Source organism: Tursiops truncatus, chromosome 20 (assembly GCF_011762595.2).
Source record: "Tursiops truncatus isolate mTurTru1 chromosome 20, mTurTru1.mat.Y, whole genome shotgun sequence".
NCBI classification, from domain to species: domain Eukaryota; kingdom Metazoa; phylum Chordata; class Mammalia; order Artiodactyla; family Delphinidae; genus Tursiops; species Tursiops truncatus.
In genome coordinates, this window is record NC_047053.1 from 57,526,646 (window position 1) to 57,549,868 (window position 23,223).

General features: G+C 43.1%; 1 protein-coding gene across 1 annotated transcript; it reads right to left on the minus strand.

The window, feature by feature from the left end:
- Positions 1-954: 954 nt before the first annotated feature.
- APOH (apolipoprotein H) lies at positions 955-13,127 on the minus strand. Its single transcript, XM_073797031.1, has 8 exons — positions 13,088-13,127; positions 12,073-12,249; positions 10,561-10,657; positions 9,065-9,141; positions 7,885-8,073; positions 5,151-5,330; positions 2,764-2,961; positions 955-1,087 (listed from the first exon to the last, which is right to left on the minus strand). Exons 1-8 carry the CDS (start codon positions 13,125-13,127, stop codon positions 1,032-1,034), a joined length of 1,014 nt encoding a protein of 337 aa, XP_073653132.1. The 3' UTR covers positions 955-1,031.
- Between the last annotated feature and the right edge of the window lie 10,096 nt (positions 13,128-23,223).

A 23,223-nucleotide genomic window follows, 5' to 3' on the forward strand; every position in this document is an offset into this window, starting at 1 on the left:
ACACGAGGTTTGCCCTTAGACGGGATCTCAGAGAAACGAGGCGGAGGGCAGAGACCCTGGTACAGACATGGCTGAGATGGTAGACTTGGTCATGGGAAGACTGAAAAGGGTCTTTTCTATTTTCTCTGCGAAAAAGGAGCAAGGTCATCGGCCGAGAGAGAGGACAGGGACGATGGCTTGAGAAGGGCTGAGAAGAGAAACAGCCACGTTGGGGAGTTGGGGAGAGAACAAACTAGTGAAATGCGGTAGGATTGCCAGGCACGGTTGAGAGCGTATGTGAGGCCCACGTTCGTGAATCGAAGTGGGACCTATTAGCATAATTGTGAGGTTTTCTTTTTTTCCAGCAACGTTCAGCTGCTCCGGTGCAGGCACAGGGAAGGCAGCTAGAGCCTGGGGTGGGCTTTGCCAGCACGTACTACAGGAGGAGAAAAGGCCAAGGACGTTAGACATAAACAAAGGAGCAATGTCAGTGACCGGTCACGGAATTCTGGTGGGTAAGGAAAGCTATTTAGGCATTATGTAAAGCAAACTTGAAGGGCTCAGATCCATTTCTATTGGCCTGAAAGTCGATGCATTCCTTTTTGGTGATGCTCCTCAAACTTCAGAATGCGAAGAATTATCTGGGGACTTTGTTATAAATGTAGATTTGGGGGCCATCCTCGGAAATTCCGGGACACAGCATTTTTTTCCTTTGTAATAATTACCAGGCGATACTGATGCCGGGGTCTGTGGACCATTCTAAGAAAACTCTTGCCTCGCAGTTGTTTTAGGTGAAAGCGTTTAGGAGTCGAATTAGGGAGAGGGTAACTGGGTTACCTAGGTAGTTATTTACACTTTCCATTTCACAGCCATGCAAGGACAATGTTCCGAATATTTGGGTTTCTTAACCAGATAATTCAAAGTAAGCCACCCTGGAGTAACACTGCAATGGCTGACGCGATAAATTCAGTCACTTTATTTTTCCATTTCCATTAGGTTCCTTGGACAAACACATACAAGGATGACACTTAATTTTGAATCAGGAAACCAACTTAGCACGGTTTTACATCAGATGCTTCTGTTTTCCAGAAAGCGAAAGAACTGTGCTCTGTTTGGGGAGAAAAAAAAAAAACATTTTAAGAGAAACAGTCATCTCTTTTTTTTTTTTTTTTTTTTTGATGAGAAACAGTCATCTCTTAAATCTGTTAAGTAGCCAAGCCTAGTCAAATACATTTTATAAACGTGCAGAATAAATCGAATTACGTGAATGAAAGCATTCAGTGTGAGCTTTAAGTGATGCGAGAAAAATCAGGGAAATGATAAGGCACTCGTTTCCAAGAGAGAAAATAAAAGATTAGGTATAATTCTGACAGTCAAGATTAAAAGAAAAAAACTGTATCAGCCCTTTATGTAATCGCCAATGCACCAACAGTGCTGCATCTGTCTGAAGACTGTAAAAGAGAACAGCACGAAGAAGTGCATTAACAAAGCTCTGTTTGGTTTTTTAAATTATCTTCCGCTAATATTTTTTCTGCTGATCTGTGCTAGGATTACTGTGCTTTGTCAACTTTAGTATATAATGTCTCACTAGGGCTCTGCTGTGTTTTGAACAATAACAATTTATCCAGTGCATTTCTAACTATTTGTAATTATAGTGATAATAACCACCATTATTATCATTGTGTACTTACTCCATGTCACGCATAATATTTCTAATCATCAAACCTATGAGGTGGGTATTATTTGCTAGTTATCATTTCCTTCTCTCTCTCTAGCTGGCCACTTCTCAGACCCCTCTCTCCTCTAATCTGCTCCCAACTCTCTCCTCTGCCAGCTGATACAGGGCTGTCAACATTCTTGAAGCATTTCTAAACCTGGAGGCAATAATAGCTTCTGGCTGGCTCCTCCTTTGTAGAAACAAAGATATGTAGACCTTAAACCTGAAACTAATGCTCTGTGATGACCTAGAGGGGTGGGATGCGGGGGGAGGGTGGCAGGGAGGCTTAAGAGGGAGGGGATGTATGTATACGTATAGCTGATTCACTTTGTTCTACAGCAGAAACTAACCCAACATTGTAAAACAATTCTACTCCAATAAAAAAAAGTTACTGTAGGCAATGTTAAAAGAAAATCACATTCTTGGGGAAGATATTTTCATAGCTTGTAATTAAAAAAAAGAAGTTTTGTATCCAGAATTTATTTTAAAAAATAAATTTAAAAAAAAACCCTGAAACTAATGGCTTTAATGCTGGCCATTATACACTTCTTTATCACCCACAAACACAATATCATCTTCCTTAAAATGTTGGCTCTAACGAACACTTTGCGCTAATGGGTACTTTTCAAACTCCAGGAATTGCCGAAGGAAGGAAAGAAATGTTAGAAGACCTATAAACCAATGACCATTGACATGAGTTACTTTGTAGTTTGGGGTGAGTTCTTTACCATTTGGGACCAAGAGGTGATCAGTATTATTATTCAGTATTCCATTCAATATTATTATTAGTATTCAAGCATGACCTGGAATTACACATGATGGCATAATTCAACACTCATCAAATAAAACCACAACCCTGAGTTTTAAGGAAAAGAAAAGGAAAGGAAAATGTGGGGAAACTAAATACAGCTTACTGCTTCATCTTGGTATTTCCTCCTGCCCCACTCTCTTTTAAAAAATCCAGTGGCCACATTAACATGGCTTCTTTTAGTCATCAGGTAATCAAAGTACTGATTATGGCGAAGGACAAGCTAAGTGCTAGCTAAACACTCCAGTGTTGAACTCACCCTTGAAGCATTTGGGGATTTGAATGACGCCGTCTATGCACTGGGCATCCTCTGTATAGCTACACTTCTTCTCCTTATTTTTGCAGAAGAAAGAAATTTTTTGGCCATGCAGCATCCCATTCTTAAATTTGTCTTGGATATTTACTCTCTCTCCTTCATATATCACGGTAGCTTTTTTAACAGATAATTTACAAGACGCTGAAAGAGACAATATTTGTAGTCAAGACAGGACTTCATTTACTCTTTCTTAAAGAAAATGTAGCATTTGAACCAGTAGATGTTCAGACCTGAAACAAAGCGCTCAAGACGAGAAGGTTCTAAGACAGCAAGTAACATCAGTATCATTGCTAACTGTTGCTCCTTATCAATAGAACCTTTAATCATGGCTTCCAAGATCGCCTTTTCTTCCCCTGGAGTAGCCACATAAGAAGGTCAGAGCAGGGCTTCCCTGGTGGCGCAGTGGTTGAGAGGCCGCCTGCCGATGCAGGGGACGCGGGTTCGTGCCCCAGTCTGGGAAGATCCCACATGCCGCGGAGCGGCTGGGCCCATGAGCCCTGGCCGCTGAGAGGCCCGCGTATCACCAAAAAAAAAAAAAAAAAAGTTCAGAGCAGAAGCATCAGATACTAGGCTTCTGTGCAAAAGAACTTCTATCAGATACCTGCCGTTTCAGGTAAGCGTCCCCTATCAGATACCTGCCCTTTCAGGTAAGCGTCCCCGCCCCACTCAGCTCCCATTTATTGAGTTGCTGCACCACCCACCAGCCACTGTGAGTGTTGGCTCATAACAGCTCATAAATGCTCCTTTCTCTGAAAAATGCCCTTCAGCCACAAGAGAGCCACCTCTCCAAGGAGAGGATGCACATCAGTCCACAACCCCAGGGTCAGGGGAGGGAGCAGCCCGCAGCCTATGACGGGCTGAGAAGGGGATCAAAATAATCAGGTCCCCTTGCCTCTCGATAGGATGGACTCCCATGGTCCAGAGCTCCCGGGGGATTAAACTGAAGTTAGACTCCAGCTGAGCCCACATCCTCGTTCAAAACATGGTCCCTGGCTTGGCAGCGTCCGTATCACCTGGGAACCCAGTAGAAATGCTAGTTCTCAGGTCCTACTGCAGCTCCAGCAAATCAGAGACTCTGTTTAAACAAACCCTCTAGGAGATTCTGATGCACAGTGAGGTTTGAGAACCAGTGTCCAGCTCCATCCTACCTGCCTCACATTCTTTTTCCTGAGACTCACTTAATAAACCAACTGTATTTGAATCCCTGTCTCAGGCTCTGCTTCTAGGGGACCCCAACCTAGTCATATGTCATTTTGCCTGTTGTGCCTAATTGCCTTTTCTATTTAAACTGTCCAACCCAGACTTCCCTGGTGGTGCAGTGGTTAAGAATCCGCCTGCCAATGCAGGGGACATGGGTTCGAACCCTGGTCCGGGAAGATCCCACATGCTGCGGAGCAACGAAGCCCGTGTGCCACAACTACTGAAGCCACATGCCACAACGACTGAAGCCCACATGCCTAGAGCCCGTGCTCCGCAACAAGAGAAGCCACAGCAGTGAGAAGCCCATGCACCATAACGAAGAGTAACCCTCACTCACGCAACTAGAGAAAGTCCGCGCTCAGCAACAAAGACCCAACACAGCCAAAAGTAAAATAAACACATTATTTTAAAAAAACAAAACTGTCCAGCCCACAGCAACTTGAGCAGAAATGCAGCGCAAAGTCGGTGTTCTTTGCATAAGCATGACACGGACCAGATCAAGGATAGACACCTAACTCAGAAGCAACCAGCATCTCAGGGAAAAGACGCCAGTGAGTGATGCATCCTTTAGTTGAGAGGTCCTGGTGTAGCATCAAGCCAGGTTCAAGGTGAGTAAGCAGAGAAACAGATATGAGAGAGACCGTGAGGCCAATGAGACGTGGAAAGAGTAGCAATAGTTCCTGACTTCCAGTCGCAGTCCTCAAGAGGACCCGTTGTGTTTCATTTCCTCATAGTCAATGTCCATACAATTGCCTGTTGCCTGTTTATAGTTCGTCACCATTTCCTGGAACTAGCCGGAATGTGTGGCTGGGTTTTGCCACAGTGAGAAGGGTCTTGACTAGAACAAAGCAAAAAAGGATGCTCATGGGCCAAGGCTTAAAAGCAATTATAGGAAGCCCACACGATCCTCCGCCATATTATCAAGGCTTACAAAATATGTCTACTTCATGCAGTTTCATCTCAAACAGGATTGCTAAGCGTGAACTTTCCCCATGCCCATATAAATCCCAGTAGCTGTGAATCAAGTCTGAGAAACAAAGTGGAAGATGACTGGAACAAGAAGATGGCAAGTAAAGGCGATCTACTCCATGAATTGGGAGGCAGGTCAAGACCTTACCCCTATTTCTTACCTTTACAACTTGGCTGTGCAGACCATTTTCCGAATTTGCCACATTCTACTTCTTCTGGTCCATCCAAGGCGTATGTATCGTGGCAACCATAAGTGGCTTTATCCTTGTAATAAAGTACTTGCTTTGCAGGATAGTTCACAAATCCATTGTCTGGTCTTGATGGGAACGGGCATTTTACTTCTAAAAAGTTTAAGCAGTAAGACGTATTAGTATAAATAGCGTGGGGTCCAGTGGTTACGGAATAGCCACGCGCTTGTCTCTCTTATACCACTGAATCACTGGGTGTTCCTGTGCCTAGAACACAATTTCTGGGGACCTTGGTGCTTAATTCTGTCCCATTTATCTTATCCTTGTGAGACTCTGGATATTAAAATAGAAACAACAACACTTTGAAAGAAAATTAATGAGTTACCAAGTGCTTTGGGCTTTCACATAATCACAAGGTAGTACTTATTGCAAACTTCATCTGCACACAGTCTAAGATGGTGGGTTTGAAAGACGGAAAAAGTCTGTCTCTTTTAACCAACAGACCATGAAATTAAAACACAGCGATTCCCTCTATGCACACTAGAACAGCATTATTTGGATTTTAAATGTTAAATCTAATTCTTATGACTGTCTTCAGACTATACAAGAAACCAGCATGAAATATGAAGGAGAAAACTGAAGGCTTCCCGGCTTTCTTTAGATCCTCAGCAGTACAGCCCCAAGCCCGTATCCCTATTTACCCCAGTAAAGAAAGCCAGGCTGGAGGGAGGAAGTCTAATGAGATGGTTCAAGGGGACCAAATCCAGTGCTGGGCTGCTTGGATCAGTTTTGGCTCTTCCACAAATTGAGTGCAAAAGAATCTATGAGTCTATAATAACGCTAAAAAGAAATAGTTCATGGAAGAAAAACTCTTCCCTGTAGAAAAATTCCAGCTAATAAATATAGAAAGAAAGATAAACTTAGAAAGCCACCATTTTGTAACCACCAATGTCTCAGTTGACTGAGTTCAAGGATTATCAGTGGATGCTAAAATGACTGCTAGAGAATGAATATTCTCACCGTCTCAAACTATCACCCACAGGTTGCTTACTAATTCAATGAGAAAGAGATGCCTTTACCAAGAGAAGAGGGGCGTACCCCACCTGACCAAGGGATCAAATCAAGCATGACAGCGATGGACTGACACCATGTGCCTTCTGATGTGATGGAGTGTATTCTTAAAAAAAAGTATTTAACTCAAATCCAATCATGAGTAAATAATCGACCAAATTCACATTGTGGAAACTTCTCCAAGACAACTAGCATGTACTCTTCAAAAATGTCAGTGAGGGCTTCCCTGGTGGCGCAGTGGTTGAAAGTCCGCCTGCCAATGCAGGGGACACGGGTTCGTGCCCCGGTCCGGGAAGATCCCACATGCCGCGGAGCGGCTGGGCCCGTGAGCCATGGCCGCTGAGCCTGCGCGTCCGGAGCCTGCGCTCCGCAACGGGAGAGGCCACAGCAGTGAGAGGCCCGTGAACCGAAAAAAAAAAAAAAAAAAAAATGTCAGTGAAAGACAACCAAAAAGGCAGGGGAAAACTCTTAACTAAAGGAAACCAAAGAGCTATGACGACTAGACAGAATATGTGATTCATGATTAGATTTCACAGAGAACAAAACACGTGTATAGAGGATACTTCTGGATCAGCCGGGGCAGTTTGCATATGAAATAAATATTGTTAATTGTATATAATGTAATTGTTTAAATTATTATTGTTAATAATTCCAAATATGTTAAATGTCTTGGGTACAGTGATAACATATGACAATGTTGTTCTTCGGACATTCATGCTGCTGAAGTGTTCACGGGTAAGTGTCATGATGTGTACAACTTATTTTCACATGATTCAGGGGGAAAATAGTATGTCTATAGAAGGAAAGAGAGAGAATGTCACAACATGCTGACGGCTGATCTATCTATGTAAATGGCTGAAAAGAAAAAGAACCCACTGCTTAGGACTTGGGAGAATTAAATGAGATGACACATATATAGGAGGAGACCAGTGCCTGGCCCAGAGTTTAGTCCCCCAAAAGGTGCTAGGTATTAGTAGTAGTAGTAGTTTCCCTATGCTAAAAAGCACTTACGTTTGAATCATTCAGTAGATATCTGTAACACCCACTGCGGGAGAAGGTAACAGTCCTTAGTATAATTCCTGGTGTGCGTGATAAATTCTACTTGTTATGCAGTGGACAAATTCAAAGATAGTAATGAGGAGTCAAATTAAAGGAGAAAGGATTTTCATATATATTTTTAAGTCAAGTATTCTTGTGATTCTTAAGTTTAGGTAAAGACTACAAAAGCTTATATCGATCTGACTGCAACCCAGTTTTTCGCCTGTTTCTTAGGACTCCCCAGTTTAATCCAGCCTCACAGTAATACTCAGCTGTCCATGCACACACCATGCTCCTTCACACCCCCAGGCTCTCGCCATCCCGCGCCCTTGTGTGGTATGCCTATGCCGTTCCCCCATTCTCCACTGCTCCCTCGAGCCCTTCCTCTGGGAAGCCGCAGACAGACCCCTGCATCACAGCTCATCTTCCTGAGCTGAGTCAGGTCTCGCTCATCTGGCATCCTGGGTACCTGGCAGATGCCAGTAAACATTCGTTACACAAGGTCATTAGAAACCCTCCATGACAGAGAAATTTTCAATCCTCTTCAAAAAAGAGATTCTACACTCCCATGATGATTCTGTCTCATCATTGCACTCACCCTTACATTCTGGTAATTCTGTCCAGTTTCCATGTTCTGTGCAGGTAACGGTGTCATTTCCAAACATTGCGTGCTGTGGCAAGCATTCAAAGACGGCCTTGCCTCCATACAGGGAGTTGTTCCCAGACAATGGCTGATAAACACTAAGTTTTGCAAACTTCGGTATTGGTGGTGGAGGGCAGGTTATAGCTGAAAAAAGAAGGAACTATCATTTTAATGAAAATAGTTGAGTCTTTTAAAAGTACTCTTTACAGAACAACAACAACAAAAATCCAGAGATTAACTTGGGAAAATGCAAACTTTGATCAAATACCAGGGGAAACACAGTCAGCTGGAGAAGCCAAAGAAGAAAATATGATCTGGAAATCAGATGTCTGAACCAGTCAAAAAACTAAAAGATGGGGCTTCCCTGGTGGCGCAGTGGTTGAGAGTCCACCTGCCGATGCAGGGGATGCGGGTTCGTGCCCCGGTCCGGGAAGATCCCACATGCCGCAGAGCGGCTGGGCCCGTGAGCCATGGCCGCTGAGCCTGCGCATCCGGAGCCTGTGCTCCGCAACGGGAGAGGACGCAGCAGTGAGAGGCCCGCGTACCGGTTAAAAAAAAAACAAAAAACAAAAATCTAAAAGATGAAGGAAATTTAGGTCTTGCCACCACTGATTTGCCTGCTACAAGACCACGTTGCTTATGATACCATACGTCTTAGATCCAAATGCTACCTTGGAGGACGTTCCTGAGAGTCAGAATTGGCGAAGGACTTTGCTGAGGGAACCTCCTGCAATAGCTGCTGATGACGACAAGTCATCTGTGACACCTGAGCGACATCGTGGTCCTAGTTTAGGTCTGTTTGTTCCTGTGGAATACCTCCTGCTTCTGTACGCTGTCTGTACGGAGCTTACACAAGCAGCTTCACACAGAGACTCAGTGGGTTGCCGTCCTGACCTAACTAATCTGGAGTTTCAGTGTTAGAGTCAGGGTCAAGGTCAGAGTTTATCATTCCAAAGCGGTTGTTTCATCTTCCAGAGTAAGATGTCAGGATGGACAGTCCCCAGAAAGGCGACCAACCATTTCATGGAGCTGGGACTGAGGGGTTTCCAGGGTGTAGATCTTATAGTGGTAAAACCAGGGAAGTCCCAGGCAAATCAGCTAGTCACCTCCCTGTAACTGGGACCCACAAACTCACGAGCACAGACAGGAAGTTTCTGACTCCATTCTCCCTCCTTAGTGCATTGAACAGAATTAGCTCCTTTCAGATAAAACCTGCAAAGGGAAAATGTAATCCACTAAATTATAAAATAATCCACCCATGGCATCTCAAATGTCTTTTCTGTTAAGCATTGCTGCAGATTAATACTATTGGCTTCTCGGGACGTCTCTGGTGGCGCAGTGGTTAAGAATCTGCCTGCCAATGCAGGGAACACGGGTTTGAGCCCTGGTCTGGGAAGATCCCACAAGCCGTGGAGCAACTAAGCCCATGCACCACAACAACTGAGCCTGTGCGCTAGAGCCCACGAGCCACAACTACTGAGCCCACATGCCACAACTACTGAAGCCCACACGCCTAGAGCCCGTGCTCCACAACGAGAGAAGCCACCGCAATGAGAAGCACGCACACCGCAACGAAGAGTAGCCCCCGCTCGTCCACACGCAGCAACGAAGACCCCCTCCCAAAAAAGTACTATTGGCTTCTTTTCCGTCTTATAATACTGTTTCCTGAGAGGCTTAACATTCCTCTGAGGCTCATCAAGTCTCCCAGCCTAAGGCTGCAGGGAACTGCTGAAGAATGGGAAGGTCCCATCGCTAGTGGGTATGGAAGCCAGCCCTACCCAGTGCCCAAACCCCTTGTCTCCAACCAGCTGGTCAGGTTAACTGCTTCCAAGCAAAGAACCACCTCTTTTTCAGGATCACAAAAGTGAATCAAACCGAATAATCCCTAATATTCCTTTTCTGAGAGCCTGTTGACCCAAATGTTTAAAAACAATGCAGTCTATTTCCATTGCAAATGTACCATTGTCCCTGAAGCCAGTTTGTTCAAGGTCATTCATCATGAAGCCTACCAGTCAATTGGTGTTTCAGATGAAAGGACTGCCTCTTTCACACACAGTATTTCTTAATCTCTAATCACAAACAAGCCTCCTCAGTGAAACTTTGCCCTGCTCTACAGCCGATGAGCCATCGCCAGTGTCACTGATGGTGTATTTGCTCGTGAGGCAGGGAAGTCATATGACCAACCATAAGTGCTTTCTTCTGGGGATGCTGTGAGGATGAAGGTTATGTTTTACATCATCACACTCAGGCTTCTCCATAAAATTCTCTTCCACGAGGTCACAGTCGATGAAATTAGCCTCATAACTAAAGCCCAAGTCCGATTACTAAAGTATTTTAACTCTCATGCCAAGATTTGGCCCAGAGGTCATAAAGAACTATCACCCAGTTTCAATAATTTCAATGTACTCCTCAAATAAGTAACTAATCAGGAGCAGAAAACTTAGAACGTTGACTTCGTATTTCACGAGCTGCTGTATTCTCCACCCCTTACCCCGCCCTCAACACCACTGTGGACTTGTATTCAGTGATCTGTACTGGGCAAGTCCAGCCTAAAGACTAGAAAAGGACCAGCCTTGATGATTAGCTTGAGGGCGCAGGAATGGGCTGCATCTGTGAGCCAGAAGTCCTTACCCGGTATTGCAAGAAAAATTGATCGTGTTGGGATATTCAAAAGTTGTATAGCGTACAGTTCCGTTTTCTAAGATTCCAGCAAAAGGACATACTCTGGCTGTGATTTAAAGATATAAAGGTCAATTTCCATTTATAGAATTTACTATTAAGATTAAAATGTATCAACTCATTTCTATTATTTGATCCAGTAACTCTACTGGTAACTATTCTAAGAAGATAACTCAAAATAAGTCAAATGATATATGCACCAAGGCACCCCTTGTATTGTTTGCCATGCAGCATGCGGGATCTTAGTTCCCCGACCGACCGGGGATCGAACCCTCGCCCCCTGCAGTGGAAGTGCGGAGTGTTAAGCACTGGACCGCCAGGGAATTCCCTGTATTGTTACTTCTAATGACAAAAACCGAACAGTCTAAATGTTCACTATCATGGTATTATTTTAATTAATGGTAATTAAAGGGTAAATCCACCTGAAATGTGATACGGCCAATAAAATGTGGATTATGAAGACTACAGAGATATAGTCCGTGCTTCTGATATGCTAGTGAAAATACAAAAACACAAAATGGTGTCAACTCACTGCAATGAGGAAAGTATACACGTGGAAAATAACTTGAAAAAGAAAGTTGTTAGTGTTCCAAAGTTAAGGCTGATTTCCGGAAAAATTTTCCCTAATGATGTTACAGTGGTTTTTCGTTAACAATTACGTTTTGTCTTTTTTAATCAAAAAGCATATTAAAATCACCGCATGGACACGTATCGTTTTCACAAATGGTATCACCCATACAACCAAAGTAACCAGAGCTCGGATAGGTCCATACAGTTATTTTTGCTGCTTGACTTCTACATAAAATTGCCAGAAATCCTCTCAGGTGGATTTTGTTCAAGAGCCGACTGTGAAAAAATAACGCCAGCATCACGGAACCACGCTCTGAGGAATAAGTAAGAGCAACCATCGGGAATTCCCTGGCGGTCCAGTGGTTAGGACTCTGCGCTTTCACTGCTGAGGGCGAGGGTTCAATCCCAGGTCCGGGAACTAAGATCCCACAGGCTGAGCCACGTGGCCAAAAAATAAAAAAGCAACCATCTACCATAAAGTCAGATATCTGTGAATGTATATATACATATATAACTGTTATATTACATATGATATATTATTATATATAATATTCCTGTACATTATTAATTTAATATATTTATATTTTATTATAAATATAATTTTTAATATAATCTCCACTTCTCTTTTCACATCGGCAGTGTTTTCCTCCCCTTTTATCGTACCAAGTCTCTTCTTAAAATCTCCCCTAGTTCCAGGCTGTGCTGCAAATAGCACTTACTGTCCTTAGCCTCTTCTCCTGTGGAACTCCCCACAGACCCTGCTGTTTCTTCACAGCCCTCCACTCCACAGTTCTGCTGGCTTTCTGTACCGCGAGCATGACAAGGTAGGTCATCTCCCCAACATGTCCAGGATGTGAATGACGGGGAGAATGCATGAGATGGAGGCTGACTTACGTGTGCATCTCAGAGTGTTGATGGGCCAAAATCCTGTGAGCGGGCAGGTGAACCTCCGGATCCCTCCCCGGGACACGTAGCCTGGCTGGCAGGAGAACACGATCTCCTCCCCGGGGGCATAGGATGTTTTTAACGGAACAACTCTGGCAAATGGTAAGTCATCTGGCTTGGGACAGACTGAAACAGAGCACAGAGCAGTGGCCCGAGAAATCTGTATTTGCAGGTTTAAGTTCAGCTATAACACACACAGATGAAAAGTATTTCGTGCTACCAGTAATCTGCACGCTGAGTTCTGTACCAAATGCTTGACTTATGCAATACCTCGCCTAATCTCACCAACTTTTGAAGAGCGCTATTGTCATCTCCATTTCACAGGTCTGTACACTGAGGCTTAAACAAGGTAAATGTCTCATGCGGGAACTTTAGACAGGGCTATATCAAAGAACAAGCACCAATCCGCTCTCTCAAGCATCCACCCTAAAGGGAATTTAACCAATCATTATGGATCCCTGGCGTATTATACAAGGGGGACGGATATATGAATTATTTTTTTCAAAAGCAAAGAGTACTTACTTCGTCCTGCAATAGCAACGTGGCAGAGAAAACTTGAAAACAAGAGGAGCACGGGAGGAATCATCGTGGAGGGTTCACGCTGGCACTACCGAAGTGGCTTTCCTCTACTAAAAAGACAGCTGTAAATATTAAAGTGCTTAAATATTAACCATTTTGGGGTGTACTTTTATCTCTGTAAATAGAAGATAAAGGATCATGGTTTGACAGGAGCTCCAAGACCTACATTCTTTAATCATTTACTTTTCACTTTGGCGGGTCTGTTGTGAAATCTTTGGTAGATGGTTTCTGTCTTCACGACATTTATGTTAATGACACACAACAGCTCGGTCTCGCCTCTGATGCAATCCTGGTAGTTCCAGGTTGCCCGGCCTCTGGTCCAGACGTCTTGCTCTCCATCCTTGGTTTGTGTAGCGGTGGATAGAAAACGCAAAGGCTGAATTACCCGCTCCACTCCCAGCCTTGGCATGCAAACTGAGGACCATCGCTTATTTTCAGGTCTCTTCACCTCTAAAATGACGTTCCAGGTTCCAGATATATGAGCAAAGAACATCTTCACAGCAGCATCTAAGATTATAAAGCCTAAAAAACTGAGGTCACCATCTTCTCTCACAAACTGACTGCTTCCTCTCTTACCTGCAGAGAGTAACACGACCCTCCTGGTAGCCGGTTTCCAGCCTCAGCACTACCCTTGCATTCTCAATCTCCTCCCACACCAAACCAACGCAAAGCCCCGCTCATCCGTTCTGAAGACTCCTTAGGTCTGTCGAGCCGGATTCTAGATCTGTTTGAGGGATTGGGAAGTCAATGTGAAATTACAGGTATGGACACTAAGAGGTACAGAAGTCGAGTAGGAGAGGATGGGCCAAGGCTGATGATGCTGTTTAAAAGGGCTCAGAGCAGACCATCCAGGACCCCAGAGTTCTCCTACATATCCCTCGCTCTGAGGGACTGAGTATACAAATGGACAATGGCTAGACAACGTATAAAAACAGAGCTCTGACCCACAATCTCTAGCAATGGGCCAAACTTAGAACCAACCAGAGAAAACCAAGTGTGTTCCTCTAATTGAGCACACAGGATGCCCGGCTTCCAGTTAGTCCACATCCAGCTTCCCCAAACCAACACCCTCCCATCAGGGCATGCTTGAGGCTTTCCCTTTTCATCTGCAGTAAAGGTTTCCCATCCTTTAACAGATTTGGGGTGTCTGCCAAACACGAATGATGATGGCTAACTGCCTTCCGGTAGCAAGCTCTGAATACATAGCCTTTGCTTGTTCTCGTTTGGGTGATGGTGTTTTATATCCACAGGTCTAAAGCTCCTTGGGACACATCAGTTTGAGAAATGTTCTTGTCAGACAGCGATTCTTAATGATGTTGCTAATGAACATGATGTTCCGTGCTAAGGAGAACAGTGCACTGCCACTGACATAAAACAAGCGTCCTTCCCCTTTGTGGCTAAATCACAGTCTTCACACACACACACACACACACACACACACACACGCACGCACACGCACACACACACACACGCACACTCCACCTTCCTTTCCTAAGAAGAAGGATTTATGTTTGATTGCTCGCAAGCTCTGTATTATTGTGGAGAATTCCCTTGATGGGGGAAAAGAGAGAAAACGAATGAAAAGGGCCAAGGTGTCCTGTATAATAAAGATGTGAGGTGGGTGGAGGAACAGAGAGAAAGCCACGGGCTGCACAGCAGGAAAAGAAAACCTGGAGAAGTTTGAAATAGAGGAGAGCAGTTTCGGCAGCAGCTGTAAACTGAACGATAGACATTGGGAGGACCAGTGATGAGGAGGGTTTTTTTGTTTTGTTTTGTTTTGTTTTTCTGTGGTACGCGGGCCTCTCACTGTTGTGGCCTCTCCCGCTGCGGAGCACAGTCTCCGGACGCGCAGGTTCAGCGGCCATGGCTCACGGGCCCAGTCGCTCCGCGGCATGTGGGATCTTCCCGGACCGGGGCACGAACCCGCGTCCCCCGCATCGGCAGGCGGCCTCTCAACCACTGCGCCACCAGGGAAGCCCGAGGAGGGGGGTTTTAATGATGCTTGCTGATGGGTGTACTTCCTCACATGAGGAAACTTTCTGGAGAGGGTGGAAACAGTCTATATTTTATTTTAGGTGGTTGCTACTTGGGTACATGAAATTATCAAAACTCTTCCACTAAACATTTAAGAGCTGTGCATTTCATTATATATTAATTATACCTCAGTTTAAAAACAATGCACCGACTTCCCTGGTGGTGCAGTGGTTAAGAATCTGCCTGCCAATGCAGGGGTCACGGGTTTGAGCCCTGGTCCGGGAAGATCCCACATGCCGCGGAGCAACTAAGCCCGTGCCCCACAACTACTGAGCCTGTGTCTAGAGCCCTCAAGCCACAACTACTGAAGCCCACACACCACAACTACTGAAGCCCCCGCACCTAGAGCCCGTGCTCTGCAACAAAGAGTAGCCCCTGCTCGTGGCAACTAGAGAAAGCTCGCACGCAGCAACAAAAGACCCAACACAGCCAAAAAAATTAAAAAAATATATATATATATATATTTTAAAAATGCATGTCTCTCTTCCTCCCTCCCTCCTTTCCTTTTATTCTTCCTCCCTTATTCCCTTCCTCTTTCCTTCCTTCCTTCCTTCCTAATTCCATTCCAAATTCATGGGGTGGACCTGAGTGGGATATTCAGAGTGGCCCTTGTGAGAATGCCAGCCCAGTGGTGTCACGGGAGTGGCATATACAATGGATTGAGCAAACAAGCACATATCTTGAGGCTAATGGGAGTCAGTTTCCTTACTGATGAAAAGAAGTAGCAATAAGGAAAGAACGGAAGCCCAAATAAACCCTGTGGTGGTGTATTGCAAGTGGATATATCAGTACAAACTTTACTTACATAGAGACAGATCCAGAAATAAATATAGATAAGAAGGTGTGTGCATGTGTGTACATATGTACATCTGTATACATGTAATTCCTAGTTCTGTCGACTAAGATAGCCTGGGAATGACAGTATAGCCGGTAGCAATGAGCACACCTAGTGCCTAGATCCTGGTTTCTAAATACACCTCTCCACTGAAAGGTGCCAGGGCTCCTTGGAAAATTGGCTGATTCTAGGAATGGGGCAGGGTAAGTGCAAGATAAGCCTGGAACGTGGGGTGAGGAACAACTCAGGTGATGCTCAGAGAATGGCAGGGACCTGTTAGAAAGACCTCCGGAGTCATTTGAAGGGACTCTCATTAGTCAAATATGGGACAACTTGAGTGTAAAATAAATAGTCATAGTAACAAATTAAATCCATTGACCAAAACAGGAATCAACAAGTCTACATTGATAGCAATAAACACATTAATAGATGGGAAGATAAGAAAGTTCTTCCCGACAGTAGAACGCCAACTAATCAATAGAGCAGGAATATGGAATTAGAAAAGCGCAATTTGGAATTTATCATAGAAATACTTAATTCTGGCAAAAAAAAATCAATGGATGTTAAAACTAGGGGTGTTAGTAGGATGTGAAATGAGATGCTCGTATAGTCTTAAAAGTGTCACCACATAAATTAATAATTCATTACAAAGAGAGGAGAAAGGAATAAACTTATAGTGGAGGAACCTGGCAGATACCACTAGAATCAAATAATCAAAATTAACACCACCATTAATGGGACAAATTGACACTGTGTGCCCACCCCGCTCCCCCACAATAGGATGCAATGAGAAGAACACAGCATCTCTTCTGAGATATTCCTGCCCCAAACCTAATAACCCGGGTTGTGTCATGAGAAACTTGAAGGACACCATGCAAAACAACTGCCTTGTAATCTTCAAAAAGGCAAAGGCCATGAAAGGAAAGAAAGACTGAGGAAGCCTGGGAGTCAGGAGAAGTGACTGGACCACATGACGCTCTTGCTATGAGAGCCTGAGGCGACATTTGGTGAAACTCGAAGGGGGTCTCTGGGTTAAGAGTATATGGAAGTTTTTTGTTCTATTCTTGGAACTTTTCTGTATGTTTGAAATTGTTTAAAAATATAACTAAAAACAGGAAAGAATGCATGTCCTTTGGGTGGTTTCCACTTTTAAAAAGATACTGGTCTTAACTGGACCATATGAGGCCTCAACTTTTATTTACATCACTGCCTAAAAATCAATGCAATGGGCAGAACTTTCTCAGTTTTAGGTTTATATTCTATTAATATAAAATATATACTATATATATTAATATATAATATATGAGATTATTATATAAACTTTTTTTTTGAATCATCGACAACCAGCTCCTATTTGCCAACTACAGAACTTTGGAAAATGATGCAAAAAATAGTAGCAGCAGGAAAACGAAGAAACAACTAAATCAAACTTAGCTTGACGGCTTTAAGGGAGAGTCAAGTGTTTGCGTTTTTAAATTTTTTGGCTAGTAAAACTTTCCCTTCTTTGTAAAAGTAAATACAAACATAATGGATGGTAATCTGCACAATTTATAAATTATTATTAGTCCTGCGTGCTTTGCCACTTGAACATGTCTGAGAATTACAAAATGTTCCCAGAACCCTCACAAACACACACATGGGTCTAACGAAAAACCTTTGTGATGAGCCTTAAGATGAGATGCAATCATTCATCTTCTAGATTGTGATGTATTTTCACCTATAACTTCAGCACCAGCTGGTGGATGTGTAGTCTGGTCTATCTTCCTCTCCACATGGTGCAGCTCACACCCCAGTAACAATAATATAATGACTGAAGAGCTGGCTGAGAATCAATGTGAAATGACATTGTAAAGACACATTTAAACTTGCCATTAAAGTGTGATTTGGCAGAGCAAATGGAAAAAGCATTAAGATAAAAATCCAAGGAATTCTGACGCATCAAGTGCCTGCTTTGTGTTGTTGGGGTTTATAATCAGCACTAAAGAGAAGCCAACCCTTGGATTTAATGTTGCACTTAGGATATTATGTTTTATTAACCATGAACAAGGATACAGAACCACATAGACACTTAGGTTGAAGAATACATGACAACATTTGTTTCACAAGAGACATAGGACCTTGTACTTAAAATTCTTAATGACTGGGGAGGGGGATAAAATAGGTGAAGGGGATTAAGAGGTACAAACCTCCACTTATAAAACAAACGATCCCCGGGGATACAGCGTAAGAAATATGGTCAACAATATTGTGATGACTTTGTATGGGGGCAGACGGCTACTAGACTTACTGTGGTGATCGTTTCACGATGTGTGCGAATACCAAATCATATGTGATACACCTGAAACTAGCATAACATCATACATCAACTCTATCACAATCTTTTAAAATGCGGAAAAATTCTTACTGACTTTATATCCTTTCCTACTCTACTTTGTAAGTTCACTAGAGAGACCTAGACTCAGAGTCCAAGGTTTCGTAGTCCTGAAATCCCATTGCATCACAGGTTCAAAAACGTTCTTATTTACTTCACAAGCAGAGACTTTGACCGTAACGTTAAACATTTAGCAACGGTTTAGATTTTAAAAAACGCTTTGCATGTTGTCTCTTTATGGACTGGGATTCCAGCTAACGTCCACCAGTAAAGCTCTCAGTGGAAAGATGCAAATGCCTTTCTGCTCCTATGACAGCAAAGTCTATCACGAGCTGTGAGCACATTTGCAGAGGGGATAAAGGAACGTGTCCCAGGGCTTCATGGGCACGATTATACACGTCTAGAAATGCGTAGTCAGCCGAAGTCTGCACTGAGACATCTTTGTGCAAATTCTGGGATCCCCTACTTGCAAATAGCTTTCACCTGGTAGAAACTAATACGTTTATATACTGCAATTTCTATTTTTATCTAGAGCAGTTATTCTTAACTTTGGGTGCACAGTATAATCTCTCAGACTGTTTTTTTAAAAAAATAGAAAAATTCAACAGAATTTCTGAGGTAAGGGTCCAGGCATTGGGCTTCTTTAAAGTCCCCAGGTAATTATGATTGCAGTGGGGGCTTAAGACCCATGGATTCAGCATATCAGTATTTACCTAAGTTCAACTGATAAGGTTCCACCACATAGTTCTCTCTCTTGCCAACGTGAGATTACTTTTTATACTTTCTATAGTGTGTGATTCCTTGATCGCTTGTGAATTACTTCCCAGGTTCCACATATTCATTCATTCTCTTGCAAACATTTCCTAAGCCCTCGTTAAGCTGTACTTGGTGGCTGACACTGGAATTTCAGAAATACACAAGACTTGACTGTTGCCTGTAAGGAGTTCACAGTTTCCTAGGACTGAGATACGGTGCTACAAATGAAAAAATGAAAGTCCAAGGTTCTTAATTTCCTTAGAAGCATCTGCCGACATTCCACAGAGGATATTTCGCTCGGATTATGTCTTAAAGAACATTGAGTTTAGCGGTTCAGAGGGCATGAGGTGGAGTGGGGTGAGATGATACGGATGTAGGTGTTCCAGGCAGCTGTCAAAGCAGGAAGGCGTAAGACAGCAGGATGTAACCCCGACAGCAGCAGTACAGCTGAATGTTGCTGGAGCAGAACATTTCAGGTGAGGAATAGTGGGAAGTGAGGCTGGGAGGGGGTAGGATCTGGATGACAAAAGCTCTTTATATGCCATGTTTAAGAGTTTGCAGTGAAAGGGAGGACCAAAGTCAAGTGTGTATTTCGGAAAGAATATTAACAGTGGCATATACGACAGATTGGGGTAAGTGGGCAGAGTGGGAGAGAAAGGGGTTGAAAAAAGAAAACCCTTGGTATGTCTCACACCGATCCTATCTTCCATTCTCACTTTCCAAACCAACCTTGCACAATGTTGCATGTTAGTGAGCGAGGGACATTTTTATGCAATTGCCCACGTGTACACCTGGCCGTGATGACACAGGAGATGTGCTGCTCTCCTGGAGCGCGCTTTGCAGAGAAGGCTTTTATTTCCCAAATCATGGCCTGAGATGCCAGAAGAGTGGAATTCTAGCAAAGGACTTGAGGATATTACTCAGAAACTGGAGGGAATTTTGCTGGGAGGATTCATCAACCAGATGTTCAGGTTTTAAGCTGTATATGAAAAGTGCCAATAGTTGGGATACAGAGTCTGTGGAGGAGAATGGGAAACAAACAGAGAAAAGGAGCACATTATTTGGTTCTTCATCGGATGACTCCATCAGGGAAAGAGGACAAGCCCACCACCTTGGAGGAAGTGTGATGTCCTGGTTGGGGCCAGTGGCTTTAATCAGGGAACACTGGAGTTTGAGTCATGACTACGCCTCTTACTAGCTGTGGCCTCTTGGGCAAGTCACATTCTACGGTTAAGCTCTCATCTCCAACATGGGGGTGAAAATAAAACCTACTTCACACGCTTGTGGTCAGGATTAAATTAGAATGCATGCAGAGTACTTACAAAGCGCCTGGCTTAAACTGAGTGCTTGATGAAATTTAGCTGTCGTTAACATTCTTCTTAGCAGTAATATCGATGCCTCAGATGTCTTACCCCAAAGTTCTGGAAATTCCTGCACAAAAGCATAATTTTTTGTGCACAAAGCCACCAAAAAACTAATAGATTTCAATGAGACTCCGTGAATTGGTGCTCGTTACTAGAAACCATAGAGAACAAAAGACAAAAAGAAAGAGCTACATTCCGTACCCTACTGCAAAGTGTGAGTAGCAGTTATCTCTAGGCAGAGGAGTACGGGCATTTACTTTCTTCCTTTTTTTTAATATGTCAGATTTTTGTTTTATTTTGCTTTCACTGATTTTTAAAATCTTGTCAATAGATAAGACAGAAAATCAATTTCCACATTTGGGGAAAAAATAAGATATGTCTGTATCAGGAATTCCCTGGTGGTCCAGTGGTTAGGACTCAGCGCTTTCACTGCCAGGCCCGGGTTCAATCCCCGGTCAGGGAACTAAGATCCCACAAGCCGCGCAGCACGGCAAAAAAAAAAAAAACAAAAATAAAAATAAAAAAATAAGATATGTCTGTATGAAAATCCACAAACACAGGAGTAGGGATGTAATTCCAATATGTTAAATGAGCGTTCCTGGGAGCTATTTACCAAATCGTCAGACTCCCTGCTGCAGGAACTCACATTTGTATAGAAAATACTACAGATGTTCCCCCCGAGATTCAGTGGAGTCAAATTTTCACCCAGGTAACGTCTAGTGGTCATTACAAACCCTGGCCTGGCCCTCCAGACCTCAGTCTCCTCAGCCCTCCGTCCAGCCCTGACGTGTGGGTTGAGGGAAAGCTCCCAGCTCCCTCCCTATTCCTGCTTCACTCAAAGTCCCAGGTTAGGACAAAAGGCCATTCATTACACTTTGGAACACAAAGAAGAGAACCCTGGGACCCTACACACAAGTGTCATACACTATGTAGAAAAACATATTGTAAGAAATCCAAAGACAAGATCAGTATGATCTCATCACTAGAGATTCTAGAAGGGAATGAGGGTTAGCAGATGAGGGCCTGAGAACAAAATGCTGAAAATGCATTCGCTAATGAACTGACGTAGAAGGAAATGAAAAGGCAGCCCGACAACTAATACGACTTCCAAGAAGTTCTCTGATGAGCTCAGATATAAAAAGACCATGTTAAAAAATAAAAATAAAAAAGGATGGAAGAAGGGAAATATTACTCAGAATGAATCCACATGCAGCATAAAGCAAGTCTGCAAAATGTCAGGACCTCAGCTGACGTAACTAAGTGCGGGGTGAGATAAGTTTGTCAACGCTGCAAAGACAACCAAGTCAAAATCAGTATCATATTCAGAATACAATTTTGTGTTTGATTTTCATATCATAAGTGCTTTCCTAGACCATTATTTTATGCTTTAAAGACACGCTTTTTTTTTAAGTAACTACATAACCTTCCATCATCTATACTTCAACCATCTCCTGCTTTTGGACATTTAGGTGGCATCTTTCACCATTATGACTAACACCACAGTTAAGCTCTTTTGCAAAATCTTTGAATCAGTTATTTCCTTAGGATCTTATTTCTAGAGGTGGAATTACCTGGACAAAGGGCAAAACATTTTTAAGGATCTTGATACATAAATGGCTTGACTGCCTTCCAGAAAGGTTAGCCCACTTTATGTTCCAACTTGACAATGTTTGAAGGTTCTAAACACAGTGTCATGTTAACTGACAAAGAGGGAACTGAATTATTTAATTTTTCGTTTTCTTCTGGCTTATCCAGCAAAGAAAATTATACTCACACCGAAAAAAGGAAAATGGACATCATGAAGAAGGAATTGAAGCTTTGCTAGAAAGTAATGTAAGTAACCAGCCATCCCAAATGCATTTCGGGGCTATAAACCCAGGAAAATATATCCCAGGTTGCATGAACTTGTAATTGTGACCTCAGTGTCACTGTCATCAATCTTTACATTATAGGACGTCAAGGAAGCCCATCTAGTACCACGGACATTTTATTTTAAGACATATATGTACAACATTGTGATCTGTGTCAAGAAAATATATAGAAAAATGCTGGAAGTCAATGCACCAAAATGTAAAGAGTAATTCATTTAGGAACAGATCTTTTTCTTGTTTTCTCTATCTACAAATTTTATGTAGTGTGTTTGTATCACTTCATGGTGGAAGAAAAAGGAATTTTTTAAAATGATAAACAAGAGAGATGCCTGAAGACACAGGAGGAAAACCAAGAGACTGTGAAGACCAAGCTTCAGTAGGTTTGACATAAATCCACAGCCTGGTGGTAAGAACTGTTAACCAAGACGGTTCATGTGCAGTTCAATGAATGGGAAGTGATCGCTAAAAAACAATGTGTGATCTCTTCCAACAGGTTACAACAAATTAAGCCTAATCCTAGTTCTGACCTCATTTTATGTTAGTAAATAAGGGGAAATGCTTTAGCAATAATGTGTCTCCATTTTAGCAAAGCATTTGAAGACTTATCTCTTGATGGTACCCTTGGGAGTGAGATGCTGAAATGTGAATTGGGATACAATGTTATTAGCTGGCTTCGCAGTAGCTTATACAAACTGTATGTGGCAAGTTCTGCTCAATAGCTATAATACGAAGAAACCAAACCCCAGGAGGTTTGATTAGCCCTGATAGGTCTAAATTATATGAAAGTAGGGACTTCCTAGCGGCCAAGTGGTTAAGACTCCTCACTTCTACTGCAGGGGGCACGGCTTTCAATCCCTGGTCTGGGAACTAAGATCCCACATGCCATGTGGCACGGCCATAAATAAATAAACAAACAAATAAATAAATAAAATGAAAGTAAAAGAAAGCTTGGGGAATGGTTTACTATTTTTTTTTTTTTTTTTTTTGTGTGTGTGGTACGCGGGCCTCTCACTGTTGTGGCCTCTCCCGTGGCGGAGCACAGGCTCCGGACGCGCAGGCTCAGCGGCCATGGCTCACGGAACCAGCCGCTACCGCGGCACGTGGGATCTTCCCGGACCGGGGCACGAACCGGCGTCCCCTGCATCGGCAGGCGGACTCTCAACCACTGCGCCACCAGGGAAGCCCTGGTTTACTATTTTTAAGAGAATAAGTAGCATAAATGTTCCCCAGCAATACGACCTATTGCTGTTTATTTTATTTTATTTATTTATTTTAAATTTATTTATTTTA

Coding starts and splice junctions, on each gene's coding strand:
- APOH (XM_073797031.1), bottom strand. CDS start 13,127: ATGGTCCTCAGTTTGCATGCCAAGGCTGGGAGTGGAGCGG. Junction 9,142..10,560: donor AATTTTTCTTGCAATACCGG/GTAAGGACTTCT, acceptor TTCCCTTTGCAG/GTTTTATCTGAAAGGAGCTA. Junction 5,331..7,884: donor AGAATTACCAGAATGTAAGG/GTGAGTGCAATG, acceptor TAAACTTTTTAG/AAGTAAAATGCCCGTTCCCA.